The 17,604-nt window shown below is 37.4% G+C and overlaps 1 protein-coding gene and 2 long non-coding RNA genes across 3 annotated transcripts; 2 read left to right on the top strand and 1 right to left on the bottom strand.

Annotated features, from left to right (window-relative positions):
- Window positions 1–47: 47 nt before the first annotated feature.
- On the bottom strand, window positions 48–8,198 carry LOC132145054 (guanine nucleotide-binding protein G(I)/G(S)/G(T) subunit beta-3-like). The gene is made up of 9 exons (XM_059555766.1): window positions 8,063–8,198; window positions 5,507–5,597; window positions 5,209–5,354; window positions 4,535–4,598; window positions 3,647–3,803; window positions 3,497–3,563; window positions 2,286–2,487; window positions 1,882–2,098; window positions 48–852 (listed from the first exon to the last, which is right to left on the bottom strand). Exons 2-9 carry the CDS (start codon window positions 5,561–5,563, stop codon window positions 746–748), a joined length of 1,017 nt encoding a protein of 338 aa, XP_059411749.1. The 5' UTR covers window positions 5,564–5,597; window positions 8,063–8,198; the 3' UTR covers window positions 48–745.
- LOC132145056 (uncharacterized) lies at window positions 3,041–4,080 on the top strand. Its single transcript, XR_009434428.1, has 2 exons — window positions 3,041–3,347; window positions 3,392–4,080. It is a non-coding gene; the product is annotated as an uncharacterized LOC132145056 (long non-coding RNA).
- On the top strand, window positions 4,502–8,992 carry LOC132145055 (uncharacterized). The gene is made up of 2 exons (XR_009434427.1): window positions 4,502–4,635; window positions 8,034–8,992. It is a non-coding gene; the product is annotated as an uncharacterized LOC132145055 (long non-coding RNA).
- The last annotated feature ends 8,612 nt before the right edge of the window (window positions 8,993–17,604 follow it).

Raw genomic sequence — 17,604 nt, 5'->3', positions numbered from 1 at the left:
TACAGTTATAAAACACACAACTTAGACACACACAGCACACATTAAAGTATAGTTTAATGCAGAACACTATGTTTATTAGAAAGGTATTCAAGGAACCACTGAAATATTAAAGAGGAACTGTCTTGTATGTAAAAGTCCTACAAAAAGATGAAAGAAGTAAATACAGACATTGTATCTTTTAGCATAACATGTTATGTTGAGGGCTTTAGGAAGTAAATTCATTAAAATTAAAATATATATATGTATGCCGACATCATCAAAGAGCCATGATAACAAATCTCAGACAAGACAGTGTGGTTGCTGGGAAAAGTCTTCTTTTGCATTCTATCGTCATTTCTAATAAATAAAAAATATTCCTCCAAACTTTCATCTAATGATAAGGTTTTTTAATGGACAAAAAAAATATGTAATACTATATTTTAAATTCTTAAATGATTATGCTGTCAAAATCAATTCAAGTCAAAGTTTCATTGTCCTGAGATTATCATGTCATGTTAACATTAATGCAATCCTGTGTTAGTTGCAACTTAAATTTTTTACCTTTAAATATTGCATATAATATTTTCTAATAAAATCAAGTTTTCCAGAAATCCCAAGTGGACCCAAGTGTGTTTGTTTGTTTGTTTGTGTGTGTGTGATTCTTTGTTGCTCAAAATTATGATAATTTCTCATCCTCTCTCTCAACCTTTCTTTCTCATTCTCAATCTCAATCTCATTCCCATCTCATCTTCTTGCAGGGTCCAACTCAGTTCCAAATCTTCAAGAAGCTGTCCCATGAGCCAGTGCAAACACACATGCCATCTGGTGGTACTCCGGTGCAGCTCACCCTGTTGTCATGGCCAGACAACACACCTACAGGAGAGGAAGGAAGGAAGTGAGAGAGTGAGAATATGAATGAACAGCATTTTGTTCGTCATGCACGTTTATTTAATTTGCAATGAAATGAAAGTAGAGACTGAGCTTTTGTATTATTATGATGAACAGCTGAATTTAAAAAAATGGTGATTTTCTGCATGGGTTGTTGATTGGAAGTGGAGGAAGAGCCTCAAAATGACATTTTGATTAAATATTAAGAAGTCCATTGTTTGTTTTAAAGAAATGTTGCATTACATCACTTGCTCACCAATGGATCCTCTACAGTGAATGGGTGCCGTCAGAATGAGAAACCAAACAGCTCATCAAAACATCATTATAATCTACTAGTAATTCACACAACTCCAGTCCACGTCTTGTGAAGTGTTTCTAAGTGACAAAGCCATCATTAAGGGATTTTATCTTTATATGTTGTCCTCTCACATCAAAATCCACACACATATTCATTTAGAGCTGTTTTTGACTGTTTTTGCTTGTACAGTGCTTGATCTGTGCATATTTCTCTCCCGATTCAGACAAGATGACTTTTTCTCCGGAGCAAGCAATACTTAATGGTGGATTTTTTTTAATTACAAACACACAAATTTCCACTTCACACGATGTTGATCAATGGACTGGAGTGGTGTGGATTACTTGTGGATTGTTGTGATGTTTTTATCAGCTGTTTAGACTCCAATTCTGATGGCACCCATTCACTGCAAAGGATCCATTGGTGAGCAAGTGATGGTAAATTTCCCCAAATCTATTGTGATGAAAAACAAACTAATCTTGAAATTTTCATTTTTGAATGAATTGTTCCTGTAAGCAGAAGACTTCCTCAACTAACACCAACAAATATCACATCCATGCCAGAAGAGTGTTTTAATACTCAGAAATTGGCCACATGGCTCCATTGGTGGAGTTGCCAAGACGGCTGTTGAGTGATTTGACTTGCTTCAAATAAACTTTGTTCCTGCTTAATCAGCATTAATGATTCACTCCATCTGTGACTCCTTTTTTTCAACTCACCCACTTTCTCGCCCTTTAGCGAGTCCCAAATATTGCAGTTGAAGTCATCGTAACCAGCAAAGATGAGGCGGGCAGACATGGAGAGAGCCAGTGATGTTACGCCGCTGTTCAGGGCTGCATCCTGGTATCCGATCACTTCTTGATCAGCACGAAGATCATACATTTTGCATGTGCAGTCATCAGAGCCGGTGACAAATGCATTGCCACTAGGGAGGAACTGAAGAAAGAGGACGTTTGGTGAATCCATTTCCGTTTACGTGCTTTGCTCTTAAATGAAGTTTTAAAGACTCAATTCTTTGAAAATGTTATAAGGTTGGCTTCATTAATGAGGAAGGGAAAAATAACAGTGATAACCTCTTCTGAATTTGCCCGGTACTGCATCAAACATTTCATGTTTAACTCACCGAAATGGCGTTGATGTCACTCGTGTGACCCTGGAAGGTTTGCTTGCACTGGCCGTCTCTGATGTCCCACAGCTTGGCCAGAGAGTCGCAAGCACCGGAAACAAAGGAGTTCATGTCTGGAGACAGAGACAGACACATGCAGTCTCCAACATGGTTCAGGAAAACCGTCTTCTGCTTTCCAGTCTCCAAATCCCACAATGCACTGGAAGAAAAATGGGAGGGAAATAAAACTGTAACAAAAAAGTGGTGCTTTCTGATCGGTTGCTTTTAGTGTTTCCTAGGGGCCCTTAATGTATGTCTATGGGATTTTTATTTAGCTTTTATCCATTATCAGGCTGAAGGTAATTTATTATAAAGTAAAAGCACAACTCTCCTCAACAAGCTGCAAAGCATTGTGAAAAAGCTTTAATCTTACCTATCAACAAAAGCTGCAATGCTTGCTATATTTATAGCCTAATTAGACTTTGTTAGATGAGAATGGAACCATTTTATTAAGTTGAAACTGGTTTTTAATGGATATGTTAATCAGTTGCTTGGCTAAATGAAAGTTGCAGTGTATTGTATGGCCTACTGCTTTTTAAAAATAGAAAGTGAAATAGTAGGCATTATTCCCTGATAAACATTTTAAACGTATGCTATGATGTTCAATTTTCATATAAATAGCATCCAGCTATTTTTGCATTTTAATCCAATATTGTCTCTTTTTTTAACAAACAATGAGTACAGAAAGTGATAAAAAAATAAAAAGATGAAAATGCAAATAAATAGTACGCTAAATAAAAACGAAAACTCATGGTATTGATATGTAAAAATGGACTTTGGGGTGAATATGATATGCATGTGTTTGGCATGCATATAATACGCAGTTTTCGCATGCATATGACACAAAATTTGTTGGCGTGCATATAATATGAAGGTTTTTGCATACATATGACACGCATCTACCCCACAACCCTAAACATACCCAATGCGTGGCATATACAGGCCAAAATCCACTTTTGCATATCAATACCACAAGTTCTCCTTTTTATTTGGTGTAATATTTATACGCATGTTCATCGGGTTAAACTACAATGAAAGGAGACTTGTAAGAACACTCGAAAAAGATTGCAATTTCATGAATGAAATCATTTTGTGAACTGGGTCAAACTGATTTTCTATAGTAATTGGGTGAATTATTCCTTTAATTGTAAAAGCTACATGCAACAAACCATGTGGTATCACCGGAGGCGGTTAGAATCTCTGTGTCACTGAGGAAGCGTGCACAGGACAAGTAACCTATGAAAAACAAGATAACATAACTGACACTTAATTACAAGCATGCAAGAAAGTAAAGTGTCTTGTCTGACTTATGTATATACCTGTGTGAGCATCCAGTTCTTTCACCGTCTTGATTACAGGTGTCTTCAAGTTGTAGACAGTACACATGTTGTCAAGACCACCGCTGGCCACGAGGTTTCCAGAAGGAGCATATGCACAGGTCATCACCCATGAGGACTTGAGGGGAACAGCATTGACCTAAAGAAAGAGGCAAATATTTGAACTTTTCCTTGAAGAGATTCTGATGTAAAGTTAAAGGTAGTGTCATTTCTGAACAGTAGGCTAAATGTAACTGCATAATAATGAGGTTTTCAAAGATGTTTTCAAGCGTTTGATGCTTAAACAGACAGTCCTGTCGAAAACTGTCAACAACAAATCAACACATTGACCCAGAGGGTTTCATTCACTAACCATGCTAAATTGCATACTATAGGTGCAATTATCTAATTTTATGCATGGATATTTCATTTACATTTTTTTATTTTATTTTTTTTAATTTATTTTAAAGGCCTCTGTTGCTTGAAAAACTTCCTGCAGCCCATCTTTCAAATTTTGGTGGAAATCAACCCACAAATTTCTCAGTGATAGTTGTTTCTTCAAGTAAAGTTTGATAAGAGACTTCTTTAAAAATACCTTTGTTTAATAAAATATCTTTAACTAAGCATTTTCATCCTAACATAATGCTAAAATATTTTAAGTGTGTAAAGTTAACATAGTTACAGTTTCTGTGTATTGTTAGAAGTCTGAGAGATATTTAAAAAAAAAAAGAAATTCAAATATGCCATTCTAGCAGCTTTAAATAGGCAACATTTATTTATTAATCTGAGAACAAAAGAGTTGTATACCGCAAAATATTAACTGACATTTAACTGACTAAATATACAATTCACATTTTTTCTTAAAAGTATTTTTGAGCCAGGCAGACTCACCTTGTTTCCAGTGTGAGAATCCCAGATGAGAAGTTTGCCGTCCTGTGATGCACTGACCATTAGCCTAAAGACACCGAGGAAAGAAAGAGAAAGAAAGGCTGGTAAGACAACAGGATGTACCATTTCGCATATTCCACCCCTTATTGTATTTATTCATTTTGAAATCTGAGACAACTGCCGTTAATGCATTTATTCATATATATTTATTATACATATTTTGTTATGTTTGGTTTGCAAAAGCTGTGTTAGCAACCTTCACAACCTGATCAAGCTAGTTCAGTATATTTGGATTGTTTGGGATTGTAACAAAAATTTAACTATAATAATTCCAATATATATATATAAATGCTTCCCGGAGCTATTTGTTTTTCCTGTCAATGCACTTTCTTGAATACAGTGAATCTTAAGTCTGTTTCAGGCCTCTGACCCTGATAATTGATCTAACTAAGAATTAGCTAATTCAAGGTGACCACAGTTCCACGTGAGAGCCATGAAACTGCTTGAGCAGATCACGTAACACCAAAGGGCTACAGGTAAACCAATAAATATCCCTTTCTTTGAGTTAAGTCATTTTTAATACCTTTAAATGACTTTTGGCAAAACTGATAAATATTTCCAAATACTTCAGTGCAGTATAACAGAGCATACCTAATGATTTGCTAGGATGTTCTCACCTGTTGTCTGTACTCCAGTGCATGGCATAGATTTTGGCCAGGTGGCCTTTGAGATTCTTCCTGGTCTTGAGTTGGACCCGAGGGGCCGGAGCCACCCCAGAAGCGGCGGAGGCCATGTCTGTGTCATGCACTGCTTTACGAGCCGCCTAGTAGGGAAACAAATATTGTATTATTAATTGTATACATAGAAATTGTACAGCTAGAGATTAATTTGCATTTTCTTTAGCACTTTGCATTAGGAAAGAACGTATATCCATGTTCTTCAACTGTTGCATCGTGAACTTTACAGCAGTCGCACCTCGATCTGTGTCTTCAGGGCTTCGGCCTCCTTTTTCATCTGCTCCATTTCACCCATGGCTGCTGTTGATTAGGGTCCTTACCAACACAAGCTGAGAGAAAATAAATAAAAAATAATAAAATGAATAAAAACAAAATTAAAATCAAATATTCAGATCAAATAAAAGTCGATAATAAATGAGTCATATGAGTAGGATTAATCCCTGAGCTAGGCCTTGTGTACTGCCAGTGTTGTCAAGTCCATGGTTATCCCACAGAATTGGTCTACCTTTACACTGTTTCTGCGGGTTGCTTTTTTGAAGGGAAAACCACACACACACAAAAACACAGTTGGACTAGTTCTGGGCTATTTTTGGGTAGCAATTGAGGTGGTTTTGTTCCAGAGACCTGGCAACCCTGATTACAGCATCACAAATGTGGAAACGATTTAATAATATTGAAACCTGATCTCCCTGGACAAGTTATTCATTCCTGCTTGGTAGATAGGATTGTCAGTCATTTATGAGTTCAACATGAGTTCAGTAATGCTACATCTAGCAAATGCTAATGATACTGTGAGTCTGTTAATTAAAATAAATATTCTACCTGTCAAATTTACAGAGCCCCGCACATGGCATGCAGGAAAAAAATAGTAGGCTAAATTGTGAGCACGATTTACTATTTTGTTCCCACAGTTTATAAAGTGTCAGCACGATTTACTAATTCATTCCCTCGATTTGCTAAATCGTGCACACGATTTATAAATCAAGAAAACAAATTAGTAAATTGTGTGCATGATTTAGCAAATCGAGGGAACATATTAACAAATCGAGGAAACTAAATAATTATCGTGTGCATGTTTTAGTACATTGAGGGAATGAATTACTAAATCGTGCTGAAACTTTATAAATCTTGGGAACTAAATAGAAATCGTGCACACAATTTATTTATTTTTTCTTGCATGTCATGTGCAGGGCTCTGTTATATAACATAGGCTAAGTAATTAGCTTAAAACTAAATATTTCAAATGTTTTCTTCAGATGTTATTCTTCTAAGTTGCAACTCACTGTAAAAATATTTATCGCTAGTCTACCGCCGTATGAATGCCAGGGGAGATGAAGAGGAATTGTCAGCCTTGTCGTGCTACAGAGATCATAAAGATCTTAACTGATGGTTAAGTGCTAGAAACTGAGTCTTGCATTGTGCTGTTGATGGTCAAATTCTGTGTTCGAAGATTACTCTGTGTGTTCAGCTCGTGATGAGAGCTGGTGTTTTCTTGATGACGAGGAGGGCTAGAAGAAAGGTCTAAGCCCCTGCAGGAGCTGTCGGGGTGGCTTATCAAATCTCCTGTCATCCGATTACTGACTGCTCTTTACTACGGGATCAGGTGGGACAGGAAGTGGGAAGATCTAAGACAAAACACAAGGAAAAGGGGGAAGAAAAGATGTATGTCTTGGGGATGTTATCTTCCATAATTATGTGATGGATTGTAAATAGTACAAGATTAAATGAGACCTGATGGATCTCAAAACTTCTCAAATCTTTTGATTACTTGCTCAAGAGTAGCTTTAGCATTAGGTTAATCCTGCAAAGAGCCAATTGTGCAAACTTTGCATGTTGCAACATTATGATCTGTACAGAAACCAAAAACAACACTGTAAATGTACCCCCCCCCCAACTTTGAAGATTTCTGTTTTCAAAAAAATATATCAGTCTTTCTACCAGTGTTAATTACAAGTATCATTTAGATACAATAAAAGTTTTAAATTAGATTTCCTTTTATATTTTCTGTTCTCATGTTAATTTTATTATATTTTATTTCAGCTTTAGTTTTAATTTTCAGCACATCAAGTTAAACTAAACGAAAATGAGAAATGTTGCCTTGTTTACTAGCTGAATTTTTTATTATTTTTTTAGCAAAATAAAACAACCATGCTTTCTGTTTCAGAATTTCATGTTAAATTCAATACATTACTTGCAGTTTACTTTTTACTAGCAATTTGAGTAAGAATTGTTTCTACACAATGTTTTTCAGTGTACAGGAATGAATCAATATAACATCTGAAAAATGTTACTGCAACCACAAATTCCTCGTAAAATAGCTTGATGCACTTTGGGATAGTTGAAATACCGACATTAACATCCCAATGTCATTTTAAGCATTGTAATACTTGCAGATCCACCTTTTGTGACACTGTGGTCAAACTATTTCCAGGAAATATGTAGTGCATTACAATAAATATATTTTTTAAAGCAATTATTCAGTGCATTTCTGTGCATTCTTCATGCATACCAAATTTTAAAAACCTGCGTTTTAAGGATATAACGTATCGTAATGCACAAGGTTTGCATTGATTTGCTATTTGCAGTGCATCACTGCACAATTTTCCTTATGCAAACTAATCAGACCAAACTCACCTTTCTAACCAAAAATGCTTATTTTCGTCTCTATAACTCCAAAGTCTCTTTCTCTGTATCAGTCTCTATTTTGCTTAGTCCACAAGACAGCTCTTCAGTCTTCTCTCTCTCTCTCTGTGTGCCTCCCACAGGTTCCCCCAACAGACTGGACGAAACTTACCTGTGGAAAAACTCTCTCTTTCTCTTCCCTGTCTGCGAGAGAGGAACAGATGAGGATTGGAGGGGATGAAGGAGATCAGGGATGAAAGGATAAGCCCAAAGATGGTCGCAGAGAGAAGGAGAGAGAGAAAGGGGAGGGCGAGGAACAGGTAAACCGATTGGAATGGAAAATCAGGTTATGGGGTCGAAAGACAAGGCAAGAGTGAGCGCACACAGCAGAGGACAGAGGAAGTGATGGATAGTGTGTGGCATGAACAAAAATATGGTTGATTCCTGAAGAACAGCTTGTGGGGTTCTCAGCATTGGTTCTAACAACCACTTTGGGGTAATATGGGCATTTAAAGCATTTCATACTTGTTTAATCATATAGTTTGATGTTAACACTTGATGGGTCATTGGTGTGGTTTGGTGAATGTTGATAGGAGGGGGGCTGAAGGGTTTGAATTGGTTTGTCGGAGCTAATGAGTTGAGCTCGTCTAATCAGGTTCTAAATGGATATCCGGGGAATCGGCAATCGCGTTAAGGAATTAGAGCAGGTGAATCCGTGGAGCAGACGTCACGGTGACACAAAGAGCAATGGAGGAAGGAAAGTGAGGAAAGTTACGACAATAAGTGATATTTTGGTTTTAAATTCTATCTTGTATGAAATCTTGCATTTCCATACTTTAAGGAGAGTCAAATGCAAAAGAAGAGTAGCAAAGAATTATGACAATGGTCTTTGTGAAGTTTTATTCTTAGTTCAATAGCACCAATTAAGCTACATCATACAGGAAACAAGAATAAAATGTATTTTTAGCTATGGAAATTGTGTAAAAAATGAGCATTAAAGTATAGTACTGACACAAGTCCAGTAAGTTTTAAACGTATGATATACTGAATTGCAGTTTGCATTTGCAACAGATATTGACAATAAACCATTTCCCGGACCATTTTCTAAAGAGCTAATGGATCTAAGTTATAAGTGAAACATGCCAAGAAGGGTTTATCTTCTCAGTCTGTGTTGTAGGTAACTGCCAGTCTATGGCATCGGAGCAATTTACCCTTAAAATCCTCCTTAGATGTTGATGCAAGTTCATTTGAGGCAATGGTAAAAAAAAAATCTAGTTTGTCATCCTGCAATGTTTGGTGCAGGAAGTAAAAGAAACCTTTTTTCAAATTATCCAGCGTTTCTAAGACATTTTATACATAAAACGTCCCTTTTATGTCCAAGAGATGGATCTGTACTAAAAACCGATTCAAATTTTCCTTTTACAGTGACATATGAATGCTACATTGGTAGTGTTTTACCACTTTTTTTTATTATTTATTCATTTTCCAAATACTTTAATGCATAGGTGTTATTGTTAAACCTTGACCCAAATTTTCAATCTTAAGTATGAAAATCCATTTTTAAAATATGAATTACTATGTTTAACTAAATATATCTAAGCAATCTGAAAAACAAACATATACACCTTTGTATAGTTATGTTATGATTAAAATTATTCATTTTTTTGTGTAGTTTTATGATTATAACGTTGTGAGTAAAATGCATGGAAATATTTAATTCTAAATGCTAAATGCTAGCTAAAATGTTAACATTTTACTTTAAAAAATATTTAAAACGTAATTTCCACACAGGATTTTACCAAGCACAATATAATTTTATTTGTGTAAGGAATTATAATTATAATTGATGTGTAATAAACAGTGAGGGTGTGAAAAAGAGTATTAAGAGTTTATTTTCCACAAGACTGTAGATAAAAAAACGCTAAATAAAATGATGTAAACTGTATGGCCTCATAACTGTAAGTGCAGCATAATTGAGGTCACCTGAGAAAGATTTACCAGCTTTAATTAGTGACCTTCCTGTGCTAATTTGCCGATGGGTATGACCTCGACGCTCCGGGAAACTGTGTCAGGGAGTGATGATGAATAACACAAATGCACCTCAGGGAGCTGCTATTTATCTCTTCAGAATAGCACTTGTTAGTAATGCAGTACACTTTCTTTGATTTACGGTACATTTATTACAGTTCACTTAGAGGAACCTGACATTATAATGAACCGTTTTCGTGAAAACACCCCCTCTGGGATTTAAGCTGCCAACCTTTAAATTACTGGATCTTAGACCGCAAGGTCACACCACCCACATAAGGGCTCCTGTGACTGTTCCATTGTAGGCTGCAGCATCAATAATAAAGATGAGTCAGAAAACAGGAAGTATAGGTGGAGAACAGAGAGAACTATCTTCAACTTAATAACACTGCAGTACTTCTTGTCAAATGAAATGTGCTGTGAATGTACCATTGTTGCTTAATTAATTTATCAGCTTAATTACCATCACTCTGGGAAACTTATGATAGACAAGACACTTAAGTAATCTTATATTATTATATCTACACAGTCGCATTACATACCGTGTACCATGAGGTATCTCATAGTGTATGTGATCGACCAGAAACATTTTTAATTCCCAGTTCAAGGGTCTGGTATTCACACAAGCTGGTAGCATGGCTGTAATGGCCAGAGAGACCTCTGCTGGAGAACTGAGAAAAGTCATTTTGTTCACTTTGGCATTTGTGTTGTCTTGAACTTCTATAGATACAGTGGATTGACTGTTTTCTGTGCCTGTGGAGGAACCTTTGTCACAAGAAAATGTTTTTTGAATGATTTTGACCCAGCAGGACTCGACCTCGTGATGATCAGGCTACCTACCTTGCGATATGTTTTATATAAACATATAAATTATAACTTCAAATGCATCCTGTTAACTTATAAACGTAATAATTAAAATTGTGGCGAAACAGTGATGATTTGGCATATGTTAGAGCAACTGTATGTGAGTTTTTTTACCTTGAAATATCAGTTATAAATCATACAAAGATGAAAGTCTGTTTTGGTTGTATGTAAAGGTACATTAGAGGGCAAAGCCACTTGCTTCCACTATCCACCTTATTTTGCAAAGCGGAAGTAAGCCATTTTCTGCACTATAAAGTAGTGTTTTCATTTGAACATACATTAACAGGAAACCATATTTGTAAAAAAAAAAAATTGTAATTAGATTCACACATCACATCCCATTTGTTTACATGGAGATGGTGGGATTTATGACCTAAACTCAACTAAAGGATTAATAGGAACAACTGTTCAATTTCTCATTAATGCAATTATCTAATCAACCAATCACATGGCAGTTGCGTCAATGCATTTAGGGGTGTGGTCCTGGTCAAGACAATCTCCTGAACTCCAAACTGAATGTCAGAATGGGAAAGAAAGGTGATTTAAGCAATTTTGAGTGTGGCATGGTTGTTGGTGCCAGACGGGCCGGTCTGGCACCAACCATTTCTAGGGTTTACAAAGAATGGTGTGAAAAGGGAAAAACATGCCTTGCGAAAATGCCTTGTTGATGCTAGAGGTCAGAGGAGAATGGGCCGACTGATTCAAGCTAATAGAAGAGCAACTTTGACTGAAATAACCACTCGTTACAACCGAGGTATGCAGCAAAGCATTTGTGAAGCCACAACACGCACAACCTTGAGGCGGATGGGCTACAACAGCAGAAGACCCCACCGGGTACCACTCATCTCCACTACAAATAGGAAAAAGAGGCTACAGTTTGCACAAGCTCACCAAAATTGGACAGTTGAAGACTGGAAAAATGTTGCCTGGTCTGATGAGTCTCGATTTCTGTTGAGACATTCAGATTGTAGAGTCAGAATTTGGCGTAAACAGAATGAGAACATGGATCAATCATGCCTTGTTACCACTGTGCAGGCTGGTGGTGGTGGTGTAATGGTGTGGGGGATGTTGTCTTGGCACACTTTAGGTCCCTTATTGCCAATTGGGCATCGTTTAAATGCCACGCCCTACCTGAGCATTGTTTCTGACCAGGTCCATCCCTTTATGACCACCATGTACCCATCCTCTGATCGCTACTTCCAGCAGGATAATGCACCATGTCACAAAGCTCAAATCATTTCAAATTGGTTTCTTGAACATGACAATGAGTTCACTGTACTAAAATGGCCCCCACAGTCACCAGATCTCAACCCAATAGAGCATCTTTGGGATCTGGTGGAACGGGAGCTTTGTGCCCTGGATGTGCATCCCACAAATCTCCATCAACTGCAAGATGCTATCCTATCAATATGGGCCAACATTTCTAAAGAATGCTTTCAGCACCTTGTTGAATCAATGCCACATAGAATTAAAGCAGTTCTGAAGGCGAAAGGGGGTCAAACACAGTATTAGTATGGTCTTCCTGATAATCCTTTAGGTGAGTGTATATTGCAAGCATCCACCAGGGGTTGATTGAAATGTTTTGGCTTCAATTTTCAGGTGTACAGCACGAACGGAAGATTTACAGGACAATGATGTATTAAAAACAAAACATTTTCCTTTGCATTTTTGAAAGTTTAACATACAGATGACAACACTGTCAAAACAGTCCTCATTCACATAGCTCCATGAAAATGGCTAAAATGCTGTATTATGCATGCCAGGCTAGTAGTTGGCAATGTCACTTTGGAAACAAACACTTTGCACTTCTGCACAAACAGTAGGCCTAACTATAAGTGAAAGTGAAATTTGTGATATTTGCCAAGTATGGTAACCCATACTCGGAATTGGTGCTCTGCATTTAACCCATCCAAGTGCACACACACAGCAGTGAGAAGTGAACACACACCCGGAGCAGTGGGAGTGGGGCGGGGCCGAGGGACGTGGGAACAAGGAGGGACGCCGGCAATGATTGGGAAATCAGTGACACCTGCGACCCATTGCCGGTCTCGAGTCCCACGTAGGAGATGGAAGGATATAAAACTGGAGCGACGACAGTGAAGGACGAGAGAGGACCAGGCCTGGGCTTTTAGTTGTGTTTTGGTTTTATTTTGTGCGCATCAGTCGTCCGTGAGGGGCTGGTGCGCTGTTTTGTTTATTTTGTGATTATTAAAGTTTCATTTGATTGTCCACCGGTTCCCGCCTCCTTCTTCCGGATGAATACGAAGGTTAATTCATTTCACCAGGGAGCCGGAGCCTGCTGCCTCCGTGAAGGTATCCGGAGGAGCAGGGAACGGGGGACTCCTGCCGGCTGCCCAAAACCGGAGGAGCCGTCGCCGTCCACCAGGCGGCGGAGGGGTGTCGTGCCGTCCGCCGAGGGCCGTCCAGTGCCACCGCCAGGCACCGTGGAGGAGATCACCCAGCCGGTGGAGGGCTGAGCAGCAGTGCGTCTGGGAACCTGATTTTTTTTTTTTTTTTTTTCTCTCTCCCCTCTCTCATCTCTGTCGCTCCTCCTTCCATCTCCTTTTCTCTCGCCTCGTCTGTCCTACCCCCAGGTTCACGCAGGTCCCCGTGAGCGGTCCTCCCCGGAGGGAGGGGGGGGAGTAGAGCGCAGTCTCGAGGCTACCCCCCCGGCCTGCGAGGGGCGATGGGGGTATGTGGCGAGTGGGGCGGGGCCGAGGGACGTGGGAACAAGGAGGGAGGCCGGCAATGATTGGGAAATCAGTGACACCTGCGACCCACTGCCGGTCTCGAGTCCCACGTAGGAGATGGAAGGATATAAAACTGGAGCGACGACAGTGAAGGACGAGAGAGGACCAGGCCTGGGCTTTTAGTTGTGTTATGGTTTTATTTTGTGCGCATCAGTCGTCCGTGAGGGGCTGGTGCGCTGTTTTGTTTATTTTGTGATTATTAAAGTTTCATTTGATTGTCCGCCGGTTCCCGCCTCCTTCTTCCGGATGAATACGAAGGTTAATTCATTACATCCACTTACCTAACGGTAGGGGCTCTGAAGTCGCAAATACACAAAACTTCATACCCTGCATACAGAAGATATTTTGGAGAATGTTGGTAACCAAACATTCAGTGGTAGCCATTGACTTCCATAGTGTTTTTTCCATAATATGGAAATCAATAGCCACCTTCAACTGTTTGGTTACTATCAATCTTAAAAATAACTTATTTTGTGCCAAACATAATAAAGAAACTCATACAGATTTGGAAGAACATGTAATGACATAATTTTCATTTTGGGGTGAACTATCCCTTTTCAAACCCTTTTAACTGTAATGGCAGTAATTACTCAAAATATGTTCATACAGTACATATAAATTTAAAAGAAATATGTTCTTGCAAATATTAATTTATTATATGTACGACTTGTAACATAACATAAATTGATATAACTCTGCAGGTATAAGGTACAAAGAAAAAATACTGTGACCATGTTTGAAAGTTTCAAGATTTTAATGTTACCTTCAGAGATTTCAAATGAATAATGGAAAGCTGATAAAAAGTTATTTCAACTAGCAAAAATACTAGACACAACATGGACCATGTCATTATTAAGCAAGTAGCGTCAAGTAAAGGCATTATCCTCTCGAGAAACAAAGACAGCAGAGGGCAGCTGATCATACATTATACTGATAAAAATCACAAAACATTTCAGTCTGTGCATTGTAAGTAATGGTGCAGAATCCCTCTTATCTGCATGTCTTCCAACATCTCAAAACCATTTCAGTGTGTGGACTGAATTTCAGCTGCAGCCATAAATAAAACTACAGTCTAGTCCCTCAACAACACAGGCAAAACCAAACAAATAGAAAATTGCTTTTCCAAATGCACCTTTATTTAACCAAGACATGTCCTCATGTTGTGTTCCAGTCATTTTGATGCAGATAAAAAAATGTAAAAAATCTAAACAGTAGTTAATGGTTAGTGTTGGGTTAAAAAGATTATAAAAATTCTAATATTTTTTGTACTTTTTAAATAATTATTTGTCCTTTTTTTTTTTTTTACAAAAATATCTGGCCTACATACAATTGTTTGTATATTTCTTGTTGTGCTATATTACCAAAACATTGGAATCAATATTTTTGTCAACTTGTCTTCTTTCAATTAACACAATATTTTGACTAGTGGGCTTTACTGATCTGAGTTCATTCATCTCAGTGAGCATTGCAATAATTATATTAAAATTTGAATTTTATTTTTTCACTCAGAAACTGAGGTGCATAAGATTTTAATCAATTAGGCTTATGATCCAAAAATAAATAAAAACCCTGTGCTAATTGACAAAAAAAAAAAGATAATGAGATTTACAAGCAATTTTTAAAAGGCCAGTCATTTCTGACAGGGAACAGCAAATTATTAATTTCAGGGGTTACAAGGGTTAGATGCATATGGAAATGCATATGGAAATATAATGGTCTTAACCTCTGCCACTATATTGCTGCTTTTTTTATATATACTTAAAATTTGGTTTATACTGTTTCATATATAAGGTATGGTTATAATAGTGTTACACACAAATGCTAAAATTTTTGTTTTCCTAAATTGGAATGGGTCTAATCTTGTAAAAATATTATGACTTGCCACAGATGGAGCTCATAATTAATTATATCCAGAAAAGGCTGTGGGATACACGCAACTGCAGAACTTTGATTATGTGCCATGTAATGGTTTCTGGTTATGTAATCAGTTATTTGCTTACTGTTAACTAAATAAGCTGCAGATATGCACATTTGTTATGAAATGTCATACCAATTCCCAGTGTGTATTTATTTATTTTATTCATTGGTGCACAGTGACACTAATGGTATCAGATGCCAGTCGATATGAAAATCTTGTGTGCTTGTGTTTATGCTGTAGGAAAAGTGAAGGAAAAGTCAAGTCAAGTCACCTTTATTTATATAGCGCTTTTAACAATTCATACTGTGTCAAAGCAGCTTTACAGTTTTAAATAGGAAAATAGTGTGTCAATAATGCAAAAGCACAATAGTAAACACTCAATTTTCAGTTAAAGGCAGTTCATCATTGAATTCAGTGATGTCATCATCCAGCTCAGTTCAGTTTAAATAGTATCTGTGCAATGAAGTCAATGATATCACTGGAAAATAAGTGTCCCCAACTAAGCAGGTGAGAGGCGGCAAGAAACCAAAACTCCATCAGTGACAGAATGGAGAAGAAACCAGGCTCAGTCGGGGGGCCAGTTGTCCAGACAAACCAGCAGGTTGATCCAGGCTGCAGCAAAGTCAAACTGTGCAGAGGACTCATCTGGTTCTGTGGTCTTGTCCCAATGGCCATCTAGGAGACAAGGTCTTGACTGTGGATCTGTCCCTGGGGTTCATCTAGTTGTGGTCTCCGCTGAAATTTTAGGGCTAGGTGCTGATCCACCATCTGAGCTGGATACGTACATGATCTGGTGGCTACAGTGACAGCGGAATAAGAGAGAAACAGACTAATATTAGCGTAGATGCCATTCTTCTAATGATGTAGCAAGTACATCAGGTGTTACGGGAAGTGTTCCCGGTTCCTTCTGACCTAATTAATGCAGCCTAAAAATCCTTTAACAGATGAATATTAGAAATGTGTTAGTGTGTTATGTGTAAGCCAGGTTAAAGAGATGGGTCTTTAATCTAGATTTAAACTTCAAGAGTGTGTCTGCCTCCTGAACAATGTTAGGTAGGTTATTCCAGAGTTTAGGCACTAAATAGGAAAATGATCTACCTCCTGCAGTTGATTTTGATATTCCAGGTATTATCAAATTACCTGAGTTTTGAGAACGCAGCGGACATGGAGGACTATAATATGATAAGAGCTTGTTTAAGTACTGAGGTGTTAAACCATTCAGGGCTTTATAAGTAATTAGTAAGATTTTTTAATCTATACGATGTTTGATAGGGAGCCAGTGCAGTGTTGACAGAACCAGGTTAATATGGTCATACTTCCTGGTTCTATTAAGAACTCTTGCTGCTGCATTTTGGACTAACTCGAGTTTAAAAACATCAACAAATGCCCACCACCCATGGAAACTTCTTCTATGGTGTTTAAAAGGCATCCTAAAATGCAGAGCTGGACAAATAAGCTCAAATATATGTAAAACTTCTTTAAGTACTTATATAATTCCCATTGCCATAACTTCCATTCATGTTATTTCATAGTTTTAAATACTTTTTTGTAAAAAAAAATAACAATTTAGTAAGATTACTAAATAAGTTGATGTGTCCAAACTTTGACTCGTCTTGTCACACATGCTTTAGTGAATATTTTATCATAGGTTTATTATAGAACGTCAATTTCCTTATAAACATCAAAGGCCCAGAAAAATATGCACAATAAAATGCAACAATGTATGCAACCAGAACAAAAACGTAAACTGAAAATTCAATGTACATAACAGACAAAATGGTTTTGGCCACTAAATATATAAATTACAAAATATATAAATCTATAACCTTTAAAACATGTGACACTTGAAAATGAATGTAAGCCGTTGTGTGTGTTAATTGTGTTCATGTACTATAGCAAAACAACAGCTATAGTAAAAATAATGTTTATGACAATCTCAGGTACGTTTTAATTATGTTTTTAAAACCATCATACAAAACCCCAAACAAGAGGAAACAATCATTTATCTAATTAAAGGGATAGTTCATCCAAAAATGTACATTCTGTAATTATTTATGCACCCCATATATGTGACCCTGGACCAAAAAAAAAAAAAAAAAACGGTCATAAGTCTGGACCCATATAGCCAACAATATGGGTCAAAATTATACATTT

This window comes from Carassius carassius, chromosome 8, assembly GCF_963082965.1.
Source record: "Carassius carassius chromosome 8, fCarCar2.1, whole genome shotgun sequence".
NCBI lineage: Eukaryota > Metazoa > Chordata > Actinopteri > Cypriniformes > Cyprinidae > Carassius > Carassius carassius.
Note: the sequence above shows the minus strand (reverse complement) of the source record. Positions and strands in the feature narration are given on the sequence as shown.

What these genes read in the sequence shown, in the direction of transcription:
- LOC132145054 (XM_059555766.1), bottom strand. Translation starts at nt 5,563, where the DNA reads ATGGGTGAAATGGAGCAGATGAAAAAGGAGGCCGAAGCCCTGAAGACA. An exon ending in GCCTCCGGTGATACCACATG is followed by an intron (nt 2,488 to 3,496) that starts GTTTGTTGCATG and finishes TTTTTCTTCCAG; the next exon opens with TGCATTGTGGGATTTGGAGA. An exon ending in GTGACATCAACGCCATTTCG is followed by an intron (nt 2,099 to 2,285) that starts GTGAGTTAAACA and finishes CTCTTTCTTCAG; the next exon opens with TTCCTCCCTAGTGGCAATGC.